At 46.6% G+C, this 21,805-nt stretch overlaps 2 protein-coding genes across 13 annotated transcripts in view; both read left to right on the top strand.

The window, feature by feature from the left end:
* EFHD1 (EF-hand domain family member D1) overlaps positions 1–12,006 on the top strand; it is a 40,721-nt gene extending 28,715 nt beyond the window's left edge. Inside the window, exons 3-5 of one of the 3 annotated variants that reach the window (XR_004969501.1) lie at positions 2,666–2,800; positions 10,817–11,017; positions 11,054–12,006. Coding sequence is in view for 1 of the 3 variants with exons in the window: in XM_036320339.1 (XP_036176232.1) it covers positions 2,666–2,800; positions 10,817–10,951 (270 nt within the window). In the remaining 2 variants the exon portion in view is untranslated. Of the gene's footprint in view, positions 1–2,665; positions 2,801–10,816 lie in introns of all 3 variants that reach the window. The other 2 variants (XR_004969502.1, XM_036320339.1) reach the window with 2 other exon arrangements.
* Positions 12,007–19,417: 7,411 nt separating this feature from the next.
* GIGYF2 (GRB10 interacting GYF protein 2) overlaps positions 19,418–21,805 on the top strand; it is a 134,961-nt gene continuing 132,573 nt past the window's right edge. For 7 of the 10 annotated variants that reach the window (XR_004969477.1, XM_036320210.1, XM_036320213.1 and 4 more), the window contains exon 1: positions 19,418–19,532. The gene's annotated coding sequence lies outside the window, so the exon portion shown is untranslated. Of the gene's footprint in view, positions 19,533–20,433; positions 20,470–20,534; positions 21,701–21,805 lie in introns of those variants that run through there. The other 3 variants (XM_036320209.1, XM_036320207.1, XM_036320208.1) reach the window with 3 other exon arrangements.

Consider the following 21,805-nt stretch of genomic DNA (forward strand, 5'->3'; position numbering starts at 1 on the left):
TCCAGTAACCCCAACTGGGGATCAAACCTGCAACCTAGGTATGTGCCCTCAAGGGGGATTGAACCTCAGCCTTTTAGTGAGAGGGATGATGCTCCAATCAACTGAGCCACCTGGCGGGGGCTACCCTTGACTTTTTTGAGATATCATTTTATACAATGACTACCCCCTTTTTGATTAAGCCAAGTTTGTTTCTGTTACTTGCAAACTTTGAGCTCTAACTAACTAATATGAAAATATGTTTGTATATCAAGCTAGAGCCATGAAATTTAAAATTTCCTAAACTTATCAGGAGCATTTTATAGCTTGAATCTGAAATTGCTTTTAGCTTTGACAGTTCTCTGTTTCTTTGTTTTCTGTTTCTCCTTCCCTCCCCCGCTCTTTGCTCATAGCTAGGACACTTTCCAATTCCCCACAACATACCAGTCTTTGTGGACTATAAATAGGAAGACAAACAAGGCTGGGCAGTTAGAGAAATTACCATTCAGGAGTTGGTGATTGTAATAAAATTAAATGAGAATGTCTGGCTTGCTTTCGGAAGGCTGCACATTTTCAGGTTGAGCTGGACTTTTAATCTTCTTTAACTGGCGGGGATGGGGGCCCCTAAGCAATGACAGGGCTCCTCTTGGTCATCTGCTGAGCTGGCAGAGTGAGCATACGAGGCCAGGCTGGGGTCTGCTCTGGGAAAAGACCCACGAGGAATACTTTAAGCCATTTTGTAAACACAGAGGAACATTGTCATCTCCACTGCGGATGTGAGAGGCCGCCCCAGGGTCACCTGGGTTGTTGCTAGGTTCTGTCTTTCCTGGGTTGCCTCCCTGGGCCCAAGGGAATGGCTGGTGTGGAGAAGCTACCTGCTTTTGTGTGTGCTTTACAGAGCAATGTGTGTGTGTGGGGGGGGGGGGGGGGGCGGGCGGCTTCTGTAACTAAATGCTTTAAAGACAGGCAGGGTACCGAGGGACAAGGGACAGATACTTCCCTCCTTCCCTCCTGGAGCGGCTCACATTTGCAGCATTGAAGTCTTTGCTGCTTCTGTCTCTTCTATGAGAGCCCGGCCACAACCGTCCCCAAACCCCCTTGCCCTCCCTTCTACTCTTGCGGACCTCACTTCCTTCAACAGGCTTTTTTTCTTTTTCGTTTTACAGCCAATATGTATGTATTAATTCTTTTATAGTACCTGAATTTGACTCTCAGACATATAAAATGAAACACCGAAGTGTCTTTATATTCAGTGATAGAGCTGATATCATATATAGCTTTCATATAAGTATACTTAGTATTTTCCAAGCCTCTGGAGCCAGTGTTTGGGCTCTGATAGTCTGCAGCAAACGGAGTCTTTGCCGGCCTCTAGTGAGAGAGTTTGAGGTTGCGGGTGGATGAACATCGTGTTGCTACTGAGCCGCTGCAAAGCTGCGTGTCCCTGCACATCTTGCTTCATCCATAGCTTTGCTTTCAGCAATGACCATAGTGGAGTCAAGACCCCCAAAGCAAGAATTACAAAGAAAGTTTTATTAGCAAGGTTTTTGGGGTGGTGGTGGTAGAGGTTAAAACTTTTTCTTTTTAATATGTTTTTATTGATTTTAGATAGAGAGGGGAAAAACAACAACAACATAGAGGTTGATTGGCTGCTTCCTGACACCCCCTACTGGGGATCAAGCCTGCAGCCCAGGCATGTGCCCTGACTGGGAATCGAACCTGTCACCCATCCCTGCATGGGGGAATGCTCAACCAACTGAGCCACACTGGCCAGGGTGAGGAGGTTGAAACTTTGACTTAATGAAAGACACTTCTCTCTAGGAATTAAGAGTCTTGGCAGTAAAAGACACCCCAGGTGGAATTTGGAGAGCCTGTTGTAGGTGTTTTACCTCTCACTATACTTTAGATAATGTTCTTTTCCCTTGGGAAGCCATTCTCTGGAGAAGAAGGTCATGAAAAAGAACCTGGAATTTCCCTATATTGTAGGTAGCACATGAAAACCTGGAGGAGCCTCTTTGATGTGGAATGCATAACTCATATTCTTTCCAATGAAAAATAAATGGTAGAAGTTGGGTAGCCATTATTGACAAATACATTCAGAAAAATTCTTTAAAGAAGAGAAGTTGAAAGCCATAAAATTGACTTGGGGGAGAAAGACGGAAAGCTGGGGGACCAACCTTTTCAGCTTAGCCTATTTATTTATTTTTAAATGCATTCTACGGAGGCTTTGGCACAGGCTGGCTTTAAAGATTAACTCATTCAGGTCACATTTTGAATCTGGAAGAAGAAGATGGATTATTCAATAAATGATGTGGGGATTACTAACTAACCATTTGGAGGAAAATAAGGTTAATGATCAACGTCGCATGATAGATCAGAATAAATTTCAGAGATTAAATATTTACATGTTAAAAAAAAAGGGGGAGTCATTAAAGCAGTAGACAAAAAACATGGGTGATTGTTTCTATAACCCTGGTGGCGAGGAAGGTTTTTCTAAGCACAACACTGGTGAGAAACAAGAAAAAGTTTGATAGATTTTATGTAAAATTTTTGAAAGTCAAAAATGACCATGAACAAAAGTGGAGAGACAGAGCTATAAGGATTTCTTAGAAAATACTAAGAAAGGTAAGCAATCTAGTGGGGCCGAAGGGGATGGTGTCGATCTCTCAGCGATGTTGACCTTTCCCCACAGTTCCTGCTCATCTTCCACAAGGCCGCCGCAGGGGAGCTGCAGGAGGAAAGTGGGCTGATGTCCCTGGCCAAGCTGTCTGAGATCGATGTTGCCCTGGAGGGCGTCAAAGGTGCCAAGAACTTCTTTGAAGCCAAGGTAGGTGGCTTCTTCCTGTGTGGGACAATCGCCCCCTCCCTGCACCCTGCCCAACAGGAGATCCCGGTTAGTGACTCTCTCATTAACTCCATCGGGACAAGCTTAAATAGATCATGCGTGATTGCAGGAGAATGAATGTGTCTGCATGCAATCTACAAATTCAAAACACAACTGAATGGCACATGCATCAGACTCTGGTTTCAGATTGGGCTACTTGGACAGCTACCTCCATATTTGCATCTTACACACTTGTGTGTAAACAAGTGAATAATGGGGCCAGAGGAGGGAGCCTTGGTGACTTGCCCCAAATTTGCTCCATTGACAGTGTCTGGGAGTGGGGAAGGAATCTGCAGTGCACGGTCTTGAATCTCCTCTGGGTGCTGCCATTCATTCACATGTTCATCCGGTCATTGAACATTTATGGAGAGCCCACCCCTTGCTGGGCACTGTCATTTTCACCTCTGCAGAGCACACCTGCAGAAAGAGAGATCAGGAGAGCCCTCCAAGCCCCCTGTCCACACAGGAGGTGTGTGGACAGTTGGTAAGGCTGCCTCCTCCTGTTACCCGTCTGTGCCTCAGTTTCCTCATCTGTGCAGTGGGGGGCGGGTGGGGGGGTGGTCAGAGATAATGGGATTGCTGTGAGGATTACAAGAGTTCACATATACGTAAAGTGTTAAGCAAGTACCTGGCTCACTGTGAGTATTCCATATGTGATACGAGCTGTTGGACTCCTCACCACCCCAGGCCGGAGTCTGCCTCTTGTGTGGTTTTGGCTTACTCTACTAGTCTGCCCAGAGACAAATTGTCCTTGGCCACACATTTCAGCCTGCTTGGGCCCTTAAGCTTGATTATCTTCTCACTTCTCTGTGATGCTGCTTGGAGAAACAGTCCATCATTTTTGTGCCAACATGTAAACTGAATCATGGTGGACTCGGTGCCTGAATCCCTACTGCCATCATCTGATAGTCAGGGGCAGGCCGACCACTCATTGTGCCTTCAACACCAGCATTGTGTGTCCAACCCTGAAAGTGGTTTGGCCCTTCCTTCATGACGTAACATTGATTCAACCCAGTCCCCCTGGCAATGCCTGGCCCCACATTCAGCTCAGGAGATACAAGGGTGTAGTAGATGACACATGTGCCCTGCCCAGGACACGCACTCAGTCTAGTGAGGAAAGCAAACTGTCAGTCTGGATAGAGAGGAGGCAAGGGCTAATTCTGGTGGGACGGGTCCTCCCCATTCATTGACTGAGTCAATGTATGCAGATCTCTCGTGATACCTTGGGCTGGGGTCGAGGACTGAGACTCACCTTAGCAGGATGCTCTTTTCCCTCCACGGCTGCAGTGTAGTGTGCCGAGTGCTTTTGTCCAAGTCTGTATGAAGTCTCTGGGAACGTCTTATCTGGGCATTCAGACCTTTTATAACCTAGATCTGGTCCCCACTCTAGCCTCGTCCACCCCTTACATGTTTCAAACGCTGCATGCTTTTCATGACTGGGCCTCAATACTGCTGTGTCCTCTGCCCGGAAGGCCCCATCCAAATGCCTCTTCCTAGAAAACTCTACTCATTCTTTAAGACCCATGTTAAAGAGTTGCCTCTTCTTGGCTGTTTTCCCTGATTATCCCAGTTGAGAAAGTCTGTCCTCTTCTGCGTGCCTGTATTATGAGTGGAAGTGCTATCATAATTTATTTATTCGAGGTATTATAATTTATTTTGGACACTTTGGGCAAGGACATAAATCAACCCAATTTTTTGAGAGCAGTTTGGATCTAGCTATTAACTTTTGATATTCTTCACCTCTAGAATTCTGCCTATAGGAGTTTGGCCTCAGAGACACTCATGTAAATACACCTTCAGCACCAGCATTGTGTGTCCAACCTTGTCTGTATATAAATATAAATACAGACAAGGGTTTTTTTTTCCTACAGCACTGTTAGTAATAAACAAAAATTGGAAATGACTGAAACTTCCATTATCAGAAATTACACCCACAATGTGCACACCCTCCAGCCATGGGTATGTATGGACAGATGCCGAAAATGAATTAAGCAAAACAGTTTGTTTGAAACCCCATTTTGTAAGTATTAAATACACCCTGGATAATTACTTCCAAAGCATTAGTAACACTTGTTGTCTGAGGGGCTTTTTAAATATTTTTGTAATGTTTTATAATTACAGCTGCATTATTTTTATAACCAGGAGAAAAGATGAAAAGAATAACAATAAAATAAAATTTTTTGAGTGTGTTATGTGTACGCATCTGCCTCCCCACCCAGACTCAAAGGCAGGGTAGGTATATTATCTTTATAATTACAGTGCTGGGCATATAATGGCCCTCAATAAACATTTGCTTGAGTGACAAATGCAGGGAATCACCCCTTGAATTTAGGAGAGGGCCATAAAGGAGCTGACGTTTGTGACAGATGTTCAAAGATGAATGGAAACTCACCTTGTAATCAAGGAAGGGAAGGCGTTCCTGCCGTGGGAATGGCAGGAGCAAAGGCTCCAAGGCATGGAGGGTGAGGAGTGTCTGGAGGCTGGCCCTTGTCCACACTGGACACACTTAGACAGGGAGTCTGGGCTCCCCTAGAGACCAGGCCTTCCTCAGCCTACTGAGCACCAGAACCATCTGCAGGCCAGCTTCCCAGTCCCACCCAGATCTACCTGGTTCTCCAGGGTGGGGCCCAGGAAACGTGGACTTGAATCAGCTCTGCAGGTGGTTCAGGGCAGAGCCAGGCTTGGAAAGCATAGCTGCACACTTGGGTGTGTGTGTGGTGGTGGGGGGTGGCCCTCAGAGGAGCTTGAGCAGGAGCCTGACATGATCAGTGGTGGACACTATAGGGATCGACTTGCCTGGGGCGAGGCTGGACTTGGGAAGCTTTCATAGATTCTGGAGAATCGTAGGTCCAATGAAGGTAGTGACAATGGGGGACTCTCAGTACTTATGACCACTTGATTGGAGGTGGGATGTACACTGAGTGGCCAGATTATTATGACCACCTGACATTTGTAGGCAAATTAGCTATAATTTCACGCTGAAGTTGCTAGAGGGCCAGACCATTATAAATAGGGAAGCAGGTTGTTTACCACGACAGAAGTGATTTTTTTCTGAAGATATGGGTAAACAACGTGATTTAACAGCCTTTGAACGTGGGATATATATATATATATAGAGAGAGAGAGAGAGAGAGAGAGAGAGAGAGAGAGAGAGAGAGAGAGAGAGAGAGAGAGAGAGAGAGAGAGAGAGAGAGAGAGAGAGAGAGAGAGAGAGAGAGAGAGAGAGAGAGAGAGAGTGAGACTGAGTGGCCAGATTATTATGACCACCCCAGTACTTCGTTGAACCACCTTTTGCCTTCAATACTGCGGTGATTCTTCTTGGTATTGACTCCACGAGATGTTGAAAGGTGATGCGAGGAATCTGACACCAGGCCTGATGAATAGCACTGTCCAGTTTTGTGAGATTGATGGTTGTGGAACCAGCTGCCTGATGGCTCTTTTAACTTTGTCCCACAAATGCTCAATTGGATTGAGATCTGGTGATTGTGGGGGCCACCTAAGCAAGGTAAAGTCTCCCTCATGTTCTTGAAACCACTCCTGCACAATACGAGCACCGTGGCATGGCGCATTGTCTTGTTGGAAGAAGCCATCTCCATTGAGATACGCCATCAACATGACAGGATGAACTTGATCAGCAATGATACATAAGTATGTTGTGCTATTCAGAGGTTGTTCCACACGAATTAAAGGGCCCAAATCATGCCAGGAAAACATGCCCCAAACCATAACACTGCCCCCACCAGCTTGAGGGGTTGTACTCATGCATGTGGGGTGCATGCTTTCATGCTGTTTCTGCCAAATTCTCACTCTGCCATCTGCATGATGCAACTGGAAACATGATTCATCGGACCACATGACTTTTTTCCAATGCTCGACTGTCCAATCTTTGTGTTCCTGTGCGAATTGGAGACGTTTTATCTTGGTAACTGCAGACAGTAAAGGTGTTTGAACAGGCCTTTGGCTTCCATATCCATACGAAGCAGTGTACGGCTAATTTACCTACAAACATATGTGTGTGTGTGTGTGTGTGTGTGTGTGTGTTCACGTTGTTTACCCATATCTTCAGAAAAAAATCACTTCTACTGTTGTGGTAAACAACCTGCTTCCCTATTTATAATTGTCTGGCCCTCTAGCAACTTCAGCGTGAAATTATAGCTAATTTGCCTACAAATGTCAGGTGATCATAATAATCTGGCCACTCAATGTAAAATGCTACAAGGCTTGTTGGTGATATTTTTTTTCCATCAAGGCAGGACATCCCCCCAGCCATGGGAATAATTTAAGGAGGAAAAGTTATAAGCTGGGTTTTAGAGTTAAATCTAAGGTGACTTAAGGTAAAAGGAAGGCATGCCCCTTCATTTGAAGGGCACAATGTTGGTTGCAAATGGTTTCTGTTCATGTTCTAAGAAATACCTGGGAAATTTGGAAAATATCATTTCCTAGACCGTGTTACACCCACACATTTGCATGATAGGGCTTCTGATTCAGAAAAAACAAAAACAACATTCCTGGTAATAGTTTCAGAAGTATCTGTCTCCAGAAACAAACCCCTGTGAAGTATAGACAGAATTCAGAAAAAGGATATAATAACTTTTCACTGAGTTGTGAGAATCTTCATTGGGCTCCAAAGGAGGTAACAGAATGAAAATCAGAAAGGGACCTGGCCAGTGTGGCTCAGTGGTGGAGTGTTGGCCCGTGTGCCAAAGGGTTGTGGGTTCAATTCCCTGTCAAGGGCATGTACCTGGGTTGCAGGTTCACTCCCTGTCCCCAGTTGGGGCATGTCGGGAGGCAACCAGTCAATGTGTCTCTCTCACATCAATGTTTCTCTCTCTCTCTCTCTCTCTCTCTCTCTCTCTCTCTTTCTCTTTCTCTCTCCCCTTTCTTGCCTCCCTCCCCTCTCTAAAAATCAATGGTAAAAATAGCCTTGGGTGAGGATTAATAATAATAATAAAAGGACTGGGATAATGTTTAAAATATTGATATCATAGGTAGAGCAAATTAGAACAATGTGGTCAGTTAGACATCTCAGAGACATTGGTGAAGTTTAACTTTAATAATAACACATTTTAAAATAAAACCATCTTCTTTTTTTACAAAAAATATTTTTATAGGTTTCAGAGGAAGTGAGGGGGAGAGAGAGATAGAAACATCAATGATGAGAGAGAAACATTGATCAACTGCCTACTGCACGCCCCACCCTGGGGATCGAGCCAGCAACCCAGGCATGTGCCCTGACTGGGAATTGAACCATGACCTCCTGGTTCACAGGTCAATGCTCAACCACTGAGCCATGCCGGCCCAGCAATAAAACAATATTCTTCAATGTGATAAAAGAATATTTACTTTTTTATAAGTATAAAAACATTCAATAAAATGGTAATATTAAGTAATGTAGTATGGGTACAGGAATAAACAAAACAGTTAGTAGAACAGGATAGACAATAATAAAAACAGATCTCCTTCATGTGGGAATCCTATATAATAAAAGCCTAATATGCTAAGTGTTGGGTTGTCCAGTTGGCCTCCAACCAATCAAAGTGTAATATGCTAATGCTAAAGCTGCTCAACTGCTCGCTATGACATGCACTGACCACCAGGGGCAGATGCTCCAACTGGTAAGTTAGCTTGCTGCTGGGGTCTGGCTAATCGGGACTTGAGCCCTCCCACGGTCCTTCCCTGGCTGGCCAACCTCCCGCATCCCTCCCCGGCCCCGATCGTGCACTGGTGGGGTCCCTCACCTGGCCTGTGCCCTCTCGCAATCCAGGACCCCTCCGGGGATGTCGGAGAGCCAGTTTTGGCCCGATCCTGCAGGCCAGGCCGAGGAACCCCACTGGTGCATGAATTCATGCACGGGACCTCTAGTTTAGTATATGAAAAATATCATTTTTGCCCTACCTGGTTTGGCTCAGAGGTTGGAGAATCAGTCCATGAACTGAAGGGTCCCGTATTCGATTCTGGTCCAGGGCACATACCTCAGTTGCAGGCTTGCTCCCCGGCCCCAGTTGGAGTGCCTGTGGAAGGCAACTAACCGATTTGTCTCTCTCACATTTGTCTGTCTTTCTCCCTCCCTCGCTTACACTCTCTCTAAAAATCAATGAAAAAAATATCCTTGTATGAGGATTAACAACAACAACAACAACAAGCTGAATGTGAAAATAAAACCATAAAAGTAAAAAAAAAAACACACACACACAAAAAAACCCCATAAAAATATTGGAAGGAAATACAGGAAAGTAGGTTTAGAAACTTCTTAAACATGACATGAAATTCCAGAGTCAGAAAGGAAATGGCTGGAAAGCATTGATTACATCAAATTTAAGAATATTTGTATGGCTTAAGCTACCTTGAAGTTAAAAGACAAATAAGCCCAGCCGATGTTGCTCAGTGACTTGAGCATCAATCCATGAACCAAGAGAGGTCACCAGTTCGATTCCTGGTCAGAGCACATGCCCAGGTTGCAGGCTTGATCCCTGGTGGGGTGTATGCAGGAGGCAGCCAATCGATGGTCCTCTCTCATCGATGTTCCTATCTCTCTCTCCCTCTCCTTTCCACTCTCTCTAAAATCAATAAAAACATATTTTAAAAAAGACAAAGAACTTAGAAATAGTAACTGAAAAATATTAAGAAGAAATTAACACCTACATTATGGAAAGTAAAAAAAAATAAAAAAATAGCTGAATAGAAAAAGGAGCAAAGGATACAAATGGGTACTTCACCAAAGAGGAAATAAAAGGTGCCAGTTTACCTATCAGATTGGCAAGTAGGGAGAAGGTTAATTATAAGCCGTGGCAAGGCTGTGGTGAAGTGAGAACCTGTGTTCTATGATGGTGGGGTATAAATGGGAACGGTTGCTTTGGAGAGCAAGTTCACCATCTTTATTAAATAATGTGCATGCCCACTGTGTTTGCAAAGTTTACCTAATTGATGAGACACAGAGAGAAAATCAGTTCTAAGATAGAGAATTTTAAGATGAGTTTACCTGATATTGTATCATTGGAGATAAATTTGATTTTTTAAAAATGGCATTGAATCCCATTCACAAATACAAACAAAAAAACATGTAATATATGGAAATAAGTTTAGAATGATTTATTTAGAGAAAACCAAAAATTCTAGTGGGTAACCTAAAAGACCGTAGTGAATAAAAATAGAGGCTTTCAGGGAAAACCTATATTGTAAAGAAATCCCTTTGCCACAGGAGAGTGATACTGCCCCAATCAAAATCCCAGCAGGGAGGTTATTTTGTTGTGAAATAAAAACTGGAAAGCAGCCCAGCTGTTATTGCTCAGTGGTTGAGTATAGACCTATGAACCAGGAGGTCACGGTCCAATTCCCGGTTAGGGCACATGCCTGGGTTGTGGGCTCAATCCCCAGTGTGGGGCAGCAGGAGGCAACTGATCAATGATTCTCTGTCATCATTGATGTTTCTATCTCTTCCTCTCCCTTCCTCTCTGAAATCAATAAAAATATATTTTTAAAAAAAGTAGAAGTGGGTAATAGGTGGGATATTAAACAGTGTCCTGGAAAAGCAGAGAAGCGGGAAGACCGACCCACAACAGCAAAGTGACTGTGTCCTTGCTACTACCAGGCACACCTGGGAAGACCACGGGGAAGGAGCCTCATGTCACATGGCTCTAGGCCAGTGGTTCTCAACCTTCCTAATGCCGCGACCCTTTAATACAGTTCCTCATGTTGTGGTGACCCCCAATTTCATTGTTACAAATTGAACATAATTAAAGCATAGTGGTTAATCACAAAAACAATCTGTAATTATATATGTGTTTTCCGATGGTCTTAGGCGACCCCTGTGAAAGGGTCGTTCGACCCCCAAAGGGGCCGCGACCCACAGGTTGAGAACCGCTGCCCTAGACAACCAAGTTCTGTTCACTGGGTGCTCCATCTCCTAGGTTCTCTTCCCCTCTCTCACTCTGTTGGTCTGTTTCTGCTGTTTCTCTGCAGGTCCAAGCCTTGGCCTCTGCCAGTAAGTTTGAAGCTGAGCTGAAAGCTGAGCGAGATGAGCGGAAGCGGGAGGAGGAGAAGAGGAGGATCCGCCAGGCAGCCTTCCGGGAGCTCAAGGCCACTTTTAGCACATAGTCGGGTGACCTTGACCTCTGTCTACAGCTGTGCCTCACAGGTGCCCCTGGGAGAGCTGGGCAGGCATCCACACCCCCAACTGATTCCTCGCCCCAACCGGCCTCCACACCCCGTCAAGCAAACGCCTTAGCCTCAGGGCAGCAGGGAGCGTCCTCACCCCCAGGTGAGAGAGACCAGCTGTTCCTTGCCTCGCTTTTCCTCCCACGGTTCTCTGCCCTTTCCTGTAGCCAGAATGTGCCTCTGGCCACCTGTGACTTTTCCTTGTTCCTTTTACTCTTCCACATCAAATAGTGGAAACAAATTGTACAGGCACTTCTTCCCCTTGGTGGTCCTTAGAGGAGATGACCCTTGGGGGCTGTGATGTTCATGTTGCCCATTTTCTTGGGTAATTCTCTGCCCCGCCCTCCTCCCCTTTGTTTCCCATCGGCTACCCTGTTCTCATTCTTAGCCCGAGCCTGCCAGTGGCCTTTGCATCTTTGCTTGTCTTTTGAGGCAGGTCAAGCTGGACCACTGCCTGTCCCCTCTCCAACAGGGGGCGTGGGATGCTGCCAAGGTGACACAAAATAGTGAAAAGATAAGTTCTATTCCTCCCATCATGGTTCTCCTGTCCCCTAGCATTTCCCCCAGACCCCCCTTCATTCATGTCTCCCCATTCCAGCCTTTTTCCCCCACTCTTAAATACTGTGCTACATACCTATAATAATAAAAGAATAATTTAGAAGTTCTATTAATGAGTAGAATTCCTGCTAACTCTGACTCTATGCAAATTATATTACAGTAGACCCCTGACATTCACAAGTGACAAATCTAGAGTCTTGCAAAATCCCAAAGGTCATGTCCACCCTCATCATGTAGAAAGTTTCCGACATCTGCTCCAAGGTGGTGAAGCTGTTCTAAACCTCCTGCACACGTTTTTATATCTTGTGAGTTCTTGGGATTGTGTACAAATGCCAGGGGTTTGTTGTATTTTTAAAAAAATAATTCCTAATGTCATATTTATTCCCTTTTGTAACTGCTGTCTTTACAATAAAGAAAGCATCTGCATTTCTACCTTACAGCTGTTTCTTTTTAAATAAACTGTGCAATTAGACTTTGCCGTCACATCATTGTGCTTCTAGACTTCTTTGAATTGGGGGAGAGAGGAAGTGTTTTCCTTGGGGGCACTTCCAGCCCAGGCTTCTGATGGTCACTGAGTCTCAGAAGTCCAGTTAGAAGTGGTAACTAGAGGGTGAGTCTTCACTCCAGGGAATCTGAGCACTGAGGTTGTCTGCCAGCTGCTCTTTCCCATCCCATCACTGAGAATTTTTTCAGCTGCAGGTAAAACCTGTGGCTTAATCTCTCTCTTGCTTACTAGACTCTTGAAACTCTGAGGAGAGCTCACCTTCCCATGTATAATTCCAGGGTATTTGGGGGACCTGGTAAGGACTTCTGTCCTAAGAGAATACCCTTAGCTCCCCAGCGAAGATCATTTCTGTTTCTGCACATGCCCAAGACCTATACAATCCTCAGGCATTTTTCTAGGTCAAGTCATCCTCCAACCTCCCCACCTGGGTTGCGGTGAACATGAAAAAGGAATGAAGAGACTTATTGTATGATTATGCTTGTTGGTATTTATCCAAATGAGCCAAGAACCTTTGTCCACACAAAAACCTGCACAAAAATGTTTATAAGCAGCTTTATCTATAATTGCCAAAAGTTGGAAGCAACCAAGATATTCTTCGGTCGGTGAATGGATAACAGTGTCATCACAGTGGAATATTAATTTAGTGATGAAAAGAAATACTCAATAATAAAAAGAAATGAGCTATCAAGCCACAAAAAGATATGAAGAAAACTTAAATGCATATTGCTGACTGAAAGAAGCCAACCTGGAAAGGTTGCATCTACGTGATTCCAGCTGCTTGAGATTCTGGAAAAAGCAAAACTATGAAGACAGTAAAAAGATCAGTGGTTGTAGGGTGAGGGGCAGGATGAATACATGGCACACAGAGGACTTTTAGGTAGTCAAACTATGTATGATACTGTAATAGTAGATACGTTCATTGTACAGCTGTCAACACCCATAGAATGTACAAGAACAAGAGTGAACCCTTATGTAAACTATGGACTTTAGTTAATAATAATGCATCAATATGGGCACATCAACTGTAACAAGTGTACAACACTAACGCAAGGTGTTAATAATATGGAAAACTGGAGGAGGAGAAGGAAGAGAGGTTTATGAAAATTGGGTACTTCCTGCTAAGTTTTTCTGTAAACCTAAAACTGCTCTAAAAAAAATAAAGTCTACAATTAAAAAAAAAGAAGGAAGGGTTGGAGGCAACATTGTAATTACTTTCAAACATTCATTTGTTTCTCTTATAACTAGGCCCAAGTGAGAGTTAAAAACCCTTGAGTGCAATAACAGAAAATGTAACACAGGAGGATTTAAGACAAAAAGGGACCAATATTGGGCCATGTAACAGGCCAGAGACAGGACTTCTTGGCCCCATCTTGGTCATGAAGTCCTGCAGATGTTCCTTTCATGCCTGTCACCTGCAGTTCCCATCCTTCACCTCCATGGCCATGGCCTTCATTGGTTGCCCTGCCCTCATGTTGCCCTGATTGTCCACACTACAGCTAGAATAATACTTATAAGCTGCAAACTGTTTCTAATACCTCTTGATTCTACCTTCCTCTTCACATGGAGTTCTCCCTCTATGTGTGTCTGTGTCCAAATTTCCCTTTTTAAATTTTTATTGATTTTTTTTTCTTAGAGAGGGAGGAAGGGGGAGAGAGAGCGAGAGAGAAACATCAATCAGTTGCCTCCCATATGTGCCCTGACCAGGAATGAAACCCTCAACTTTTTGGTGCACAGAATGATGCTCCAACCAAGTCATACCCACGAGGGCTATATTTCCCTTTTTCATAAGGACTCTAGTCACTGAATTAGAGCCCACCCCAATGACCTCATTTTAGCTCAGTTACCTCTTAAAGACCCTATCTCCAAATAATGTGACATTCTGAAGTACATTCTGAGGTGAGGATGCCAACATGTCTTTTGGAGGGATGCAATCTGATCCACAGAGAGGATGTTCAAATTGCTGTGTAACAAATTACCCCAAAATGTAGTGGCTTAAAGCAACCATTTCATTATGCTCATAGATTTGGTGAATCAGGAATTCAGACACGGCACAATGAGAATGTTTGTCCTTGCTTCATGATGTCTTGGGCATGTACCTAGGTTGCAGGTTTGATCCCCAGCTCTAGTCGGGATGTGTGCAGGAGACAACCAATTGATATGTCTCTCTTACATTGATGTTTATCCCTCCCTCCCTCCCTCCCTCCCTCCCTATCCTTCCCTTCCACTCTACAAAAAAAAAAAAAAAAAAAAAAAAAAAATCAATGGAAAAATATCCTCAGGTGAGGATTAACAAAAAATAAAATAGACTGAGTAAACAAGGTGGAAGCTCTACCACCTTTATGATCTAACATTGGAAGTCACCTTGTTTTTCTTCTAGCACATTGAAACAAGGGCCCGAGGGGAGGGGAATTATACTCTATGTCTAGAAAGGGTAATTACAAGGCTTTAGAGGAGTGCAAAGCATGGAAGATATTGTTGCTGCCATCTTTAGGAAAACACAATCTGCCACAGTTGATCAACCTGTGTTTGCTACAAATTAAACTTGTTTTGGACTAAACTCCCTACTCCCCTCTCCTCCTAATCTGCTAGTCTCAATTTCTCTGTTTCTATCACCGATACAACAAATCTGAAACTTATTATCTCTGACTAGGGCAGGCATCATCTACTGTTAACTTTAAAAACCACTATTTAACAAAATATTGGAGAGACAGTAAATTAAACGAGAAGAGAACAGCACCCTTCCTGAGGAGTATAATAAAAAATTTATTGATTCTATAGGTATTTATTGAATGTCTACTGTGTGCCAGGACAATGCCAGCTGCTGAGGAAACAAAGTCAAATAATGCAGTATGTGTAATGGTTAAAAGCAAGGGATGTTGTTGGCTTTCACCACCACCACCACCATATCATCATCATCTTAGATTCAGTTCTTGCTCTCTGATTTATAGTTTAGGGCTAAAAATATGGCTAAGGTACTCTGAAAAACAACTTGGCAGTTTCTGATAAAGTTAAGCAAACATCACATAACCACCAATCCTGTTTCTAGGCATTTACCCAAGTGAAATAAAAACCTATGTTCAGCCCTGGCTAGTTTGCCTCAATGGATAAAGTGTCGGCCTGCAGACGAAAGGATCCCGGGTTCGATTGGTCACGGGCACATGCCCGGGTTGCAGGCTCAGTCCCCAGTAGGGGATATGCAGAAGGCAGCCAATCAATGGTTCTCTCTCAACATTGATGTTTCTATGTTTCTATCTCTCCCTCTCCCATACTCTCTGAAATTAATAAAAATATATTAAAAAACCCCCACAGAAAACCTATGCTCATACAAATACCTATATATGGATATTTATAGCAATTTTATTAATAATCCCCAAACTATAAACAGCTCAAAATGTCCCTCAACTGGGCATGGATAAACAAATGTAGTGCATATATCCAGTGAAATACTACTCAGCAATAAAAAAGAAAAAAGTGCCCTGACTGGTGGGCTTGGTTGGTTGGAGCATTGTCCCATGTACTGAAGGGCCTTGAGTTCAATTCCCAGTCACGGCACATGCCAGTTCGATCCCTGGTCAGGGTGTGTACAGACTGCAACAAATTGATGGATGTCTCTCTCTCTCTCTCCCTCCTCTGCCTCTCTAAAATCAATGGAAACATATCCTTGGATGAGGGAAGAAGAAGGAGGTGGAGGAGGAGGGAGGGAGGGAGGGAGGAGGAGGAGGAGGAGGAGGAGGAGGAGGAGGAAGAAGAAGGAAGAAGGAAGAAGGAAGAAGGAAGAAGAAGGAAGAAGAAAGTACTGAAGTACTGAGACATGAACAGTATGGCTGACTCTCAGATGCATTATCTGAGTAAAAGAAGCCAGTCTCAAAAGGCCATATAGTGTATGGATTTATTTATATGACATAAGGCAAAACTATAAAGATGGAAACAGAACAGTGGCTTCAGGGGCTGGGAGTTTGGGAGGGGGGTTTAGGGCTACTTACAAAAGGTCATTGGGGGAGCTTTGGTGGGTGACAGGACTATTCTGTACCTTGCTTTTAGTGGTAGTTACACACACATATACATTGGTCAAAAGTTGCAGACCTGCACATACAAATGTTAAATCTTACTGTATGCAATGCAATTACAGGCACAGGTTAACAACCGTGGGCAAACTACGGCCCTCGGGCCGGATCCAGCTTGTTTGAAATGAATAAAACTAAAAAAAAAAGACCGTACCCTTTTATGTAATGACTAGAGGCCCGGTGCACAAAAATTTGTGCACTCGGGGGAAGGGGGGGGGGGGTCCCTCAGCCCGGCCTGTGCCCTCTTGCAGCCTGGGACCCCTCGGGAGATAACGACATGCTGGCTTAGGCCTGCTCCCGGGTGGCAGAGGGCAGGCCCAATCCCTAGGTGCAGCCCCTGGTCGGGCTCAGAGCAGGGCTTATTGGGGAGTTGGGGCGCCGCCCCTGTCATGCACAGAGCAGGGCGGATCAGGAGGTTGCGATGCCACCCTCAGTCATGCTCAGGGTAGGGCCGATTGGGGGGTTGGGGCACCGCCCCCTGTCACACTCAAGGCAGGATCGATGGGGAGGTTGCGGCGCCACCCCCTGTCACGCACAGAGCAGGGTCAATCAGGGGGTTGGGGAGCTCCCCCCTGTCACGCACAGAGCAGGGCCCATCAGGAGGTTGGGGAGCTCCCTGTCACGCACAGAGCAGGGCCGATCAGGGGGTTGGGGAGCTCCCCCCTGTCACACTCAGGGCAGGGCCGATGGGGAGGTTATGGCTCTACCCCGTCACACACAGAGCAGGGCCCGTGGGGGGCGGTTGGGGTGTCGCCCTCTATCACCCACAGAGCAGGGCCGATCAGGGGGTTGGGGTGCCGCACCCTGTCACACACAGAGCCAGGGTGATCAGGGGGTTTGGGAGCTCCCCCCATCAGGCACAGAGCAGGGCTGATCAGGGGTTGGAGCGCCTTCCCCTGTCTCGAACAGAGCAGGGCCGATAGGGAGGTTGTGGCCCCACCCCCTGTCACACACAGAGCCGCAGGGCAATCAGGGGGTTTGGGCACTGCCCCCTGTCATGCTGATCCCGGTACCGGAAGGCCTCCCGGCTCCACTGATCCTGGTGCTGGGGGGCATATTACCCTTTTACTATATAGGATAGAGGCCTGGTGCACGTGTGGGGGCCGGCTGGTTTGCCCTGAAGGGTGTCCTGGATCAGGGTGGGGGTCCTCACTGGGGTGCCTGGCCAGCCTGGGTGAGGGGATGATGGCTGTTTGCAGCTGGTCACACACCCTTCAGGGTGGGGGTCCCCACTGGGGTGCCTGGCCAGTCTGGGTGAGGGGCTGAGGGCTGTTTTCAGGTTGGCGGGTGACGGAAGCTCCCAACCGCTCCTTTTTTTCTTTTTTTTATTCTGGGACAGCTTTAGCTCTGAGGCTTGGCTCCAGCTCTTAGGCCTCCGCTGCTGAAAGCAGGTATCTGGTTTGTTTGGGTTCTATAATCGAAACAATGTATAACTCCAGCTCTGAGATCCTGGCTGGCTGAAAGCAGGTTTCTGGGGTTTTGTTTAGCTTCTATATTTGTTACAATGTTTCAAACTGCAGGCTCAGAGGCTGGCAAGGCAGGCGGGGAACGTTGGAGTCCTCCGTCACTGAAGCAAGCAAGCCTCATGTTCGCTTCAAGCTGCCTGGCTGCCGGCCGCCATCTTGGCTGGCAGTTAATTTGCATATCGCCCTGATTAGCCAATGGGAAGGGTAGCGGTCGTACGCTAATTACCATGTTTCTCTTTTATTAGATAGGATGTTTACTTTGAATTTATATTAGTTCACACAAACACTCCATCCATGCTTTTGTTCCGGCCCTCCGGTCGAGTTTAAGAACCCATTGTGGCCCTCGAGTCAAAAAGTTTGCCCACCCCTGGGCTAGAAACACAAGCTCTGCCATCAGTCATCCTGAGCCAGGCAGTCCTTAGAGGCAATAGGTGGACGTGTCAGGACAGAAGCCACGATGACGTGTTCATGATGGCTTGCCAGGTATGGGAGTTGAGAAAGTGCTTTTAACTTTTTGTGTGTGTGTGTAGTTGGCTTTGAAAGGGAACACAGAGGTAGGAGGTGGTTGGAAGAGGAATTGGAGTGTGAACATTCACTTTTAAGATGGAAGAACATTTGAGTATTTTTAAGAGCTGGCAGCCCGGGCTGGTGTGGCTCCCTTGGTTGGAGGGTTGTTCCTTCCAAACACGGAAAAGTCATGGGTTCCTGGCACATACCCTGTGGTTTGGTCCCGGTGGGGGAGCTTAAGAGGGTGCAACCAACCCATGTTTCTCTCTCTCCCTTCCTCTTTGTTAAAAAAGAAAAAAAAATCAATAAACATATCCTCAGGCGAGGATTAAAAAATAATAATAATCCCTGATGGGAAGAATCCCGTTTCAGAGGGAGAGGTTGGAGCCATAAGGAAAGAATGGAATGACCCGAGAAGGGTAGAGTAGCCAGATTTAGCCAACCAACATTTGAATTTCAGAAAAACAACACATACCTTTTTAGTGCATGTCCCCCATATTGCTGGGCGTCCTGCATGTTACCTGCCAAACCCCAAACGGAAGATTTGGGGGCAAAAGGGCTTTAGCTCCAATACCGTAGGAGGGGTGGGGGCTCTGAAGTCCTTGCCCGCTGTCACACTCCGAGACTCCAGACTGAATTCCCGGTTCTACCAGGACCGTTAGTAAGTGGAGACGCTGCTTTGAATTTCAGCTTTTTTAAAAAACATTTTTATTGATTTCAGAGAGGAAGGGAGAGGGAAAGATAGAAACATCAATGATGAATCATTGGTCGGCTGCCTCCTACATGCCCCGCACTGGGGACCGAGCCCACAACGAGTCGAACCGGGACCCTTGATTCCGTAGGTCAACGCTCTACCCACTGAGCAAAACCGGCCAGGGCTGAATTTCAGCTTTTGCCGCTTCCCCACTTTCTCTAGGACGGGAAGCGGTCAGAAAAAGGCTGGACGAAAACCTGTGGAAAAGTTCTAGTTGGAACATCAGCTCGTACAGGATGCGGAGCTTTCTGAACTGCGAACGCGCTCAGGACTGGGCGCGCAGGACGTTGAGTCACAGGGCACCCGGCCCGGGTCCACCTCTGGACACCACCTCCTCTCACCTCAAGGGCAGGCGGAAGCCGCGCCGGGACCGCCGGCGCCTGCGCCCTGCCGCCGCTCCGCCCCGCCCCCTCCGGCCCGACATCCGGGGCTCGGGCGGCAGCGTGTCCGGGAAGAGGGGCGGGAGGCCGCGGAAAGGAAGATGTCGTGGGAGGCTGGAGGAGCCGGGAGGGAGTTAAGGCGGGGCGGGGCTGGGCGGGGCGGAGCAGGGGGCGGGGCGGAGCGAGCGCGCTGTCACGTGACGTGCGTGGCGACGTGTCGGCCATCTTGTGTTGTTGAGGCTGAGGACTGACTTGGGTTCTGAGAGACTCCCTGTCCCGGACCGCAGGTAACCAGCGACTCCGTCTCGCTCCCCTGCCCGGCACCGCTCCGCGCCCCGTCTCCGCTGTTCCTCCGGGCCGTCCGGGCCCTCCGCCCGCGCTCGCGTCCCCGCCACTCCGGCAGCCCTGGTCCAGCCGCATGGATAGCCATAGGCCGCCCTGGCAGCGGCCGCGGCTGGCTCGGGCGTCAGGCTAGGGGACAGGTCAGGCGCGGGGCCGGAGGGAGCTTCCTCCCCGGCGGGGGGCACGCCGGCCCCGGGCGCGTCTTGTCCTCGGAGCCGGGGAGCCCCCTCCCCCGGGGCCCGTTGGCATCGCCGTGGGAGCCGAGGAAGGGTGATGGGATGGGCAGTGTCAGGTCGGCTCTCTCCGGGCCAGAGGGCTCGCCATCCGCTACCTGCTCCTCGGGGCCAGCCCCCCGCCCGGCCTCGGGGTGCCCAGGGCAACAGCTGCTGCAGCGAGACAGCTGCTCCGGCCGGCCCCCCGCCCCACACCTGGCCTCTGGGAGGTGCGCCCTTGTCGTGCTCACTGAGCGTCTGCGCTGGGAGGCTCATTCCGTGGAGAGAGGACGGGGTCTGGACCAGGCCCGAGGCCAAGTGGAGCCATGGTCGGAACCTGGGACAGAGGCTGGGAAAGGAGAGTCCTTGGTGGCTTGGGGTCCGAACGTTACTTCAGGCGAAAATGGGCCTTAGCCTTTAAGTGTCAGCAGTTTCCCACCAGGCGTTTGAATGCTTCAGTTTGGTGGCTGAAACAAGTGGAGCGACCAGGGGACGGGGGTGGGGAGGGGTGAGTACGAAAGAAGCAGGTTGTATGACTGGTGTTTGGGAAGCTGTAACGTTGCTTTGCATTTACCTACCACTGTGTTGTTGTTGTTGTTGTTTTAATTTTACATTCTTCTTTTTCTGAAAGTCAAAGCACTTAAGCACTCCTAGTGTCTCTGTTAGAAAGGTAAGTACCCCAGTGTAACCTGCAAGAAATTGAGGAAGGGGCCAGGACCTGTAATCAGCTTCTGATCCGGTATTACATACCTTGGATTATAGGCAGTTTTGATTGCCAGTGTTGCGTGCGGGGAATATATATTCTTATGTAGTATTGCCTTTTTAGACTTTCAGATTAAAAAAGAATTTTCTTGTCATTGTTTCTATACATTAATTCATTCTTCTAATATTTGCAGCTCTGGCCTTACAGAGTCTGTCCATTTTGGTTAGAATGTAAATGTGTTTTGTCATTCATTGGTGTTTTTATGTATTATAGTAGTTAGAGGAGCACCTTTTCGAGTACTCAAACTGGAATGTGTGCTTTCCTGTTACATCAGATGTTGACATCAGTAGAGGACACTAGGAAAAAATTTTCAAGTGGCCTGTATCTGGGAAAATGTCACATAACCCTTCTTCCTTTGACATTTAACACCGAGGAATACACTGATGTTGGTAGTGATTCACAAGAAAAGAAAGGGCTTCACAGCTTTTCTATACTTGACAAAGCATTTTACAATTTTGAGAATGAGGAGGGAGTAAGGATCATGTGTCTTCATTCATTCATTCATTCATTCATGCATTCATTTATTTGACAAATATTGAGACCTTGTTACAACTGTTGGGTGCTGGGAGCAAAACAGACCCCAAATTCCTATCTTCTAGGAGCTCATTTCTAGACAGATAAATACTTAGGTAAAATATATAGTGCAGTGGTAAATGATGTGGGAAAAAAATGAGACAGTGAAATAGGATAATAAAGAATTGGGGAGGGATTAATTTTGAGTGCCCTGGGAAGGCCTCATGGAAAAGCTAATATTTGAGAAAAGACCTGACACAGGGAGAGGAGCTACTCCTGTAGCTATGTGGAGGAGGAGTGCTCCAGGCTAGGGAAGCCAGGCAAACACCCCGAGGCAGAAACTGAAGGGAGCCGATAGATCCTGGTGGCTGGGGAAAATGGAGGGTAGTCTAGCCAGGGAGGTGCAAGTGAGAGATGGGCTAGTAGGAAGTGTGTGCACAGATGAGAGGAGTTATTCACTGTCCTGGACTCTTTTTCCACATCTCTGACTCTTGGAAAGGGAAATCAGATTCTGGAAATGTGGGCGCCTGTGCTCAAACCCCTTCCTCTCCTACCCCATTTAGAAAAATTCAGGATGCTCACAGAACATATTTCAGGAAGTTGTCATGAAATATCTTTCTCAAAAGTAAGTTTTTTAAAAAAAATATATTTTATTGATTTTCTACAGAGATGAAGGGAGAGGGATAGAGAGTTAGAAACATCGATGAGAGAGAAACATCGATCAGCTGCC

The sequence above is a fragment of the Myotis myotis genome, unplaced genomic scaffold (assembly GCF_014108235.1).
Source record: "Myotis myotis isolate mMyoMyo1 unplaced genomic scaffold, mMyoMyo1.p scaffold_m19_p_8, whole genome shotgun sequence".
NCBI lineage: Eukaryota > Metazoa > Chordata > Mammalia > Chiroptera > Vespertilionidae > Myotis > Myotis myotis.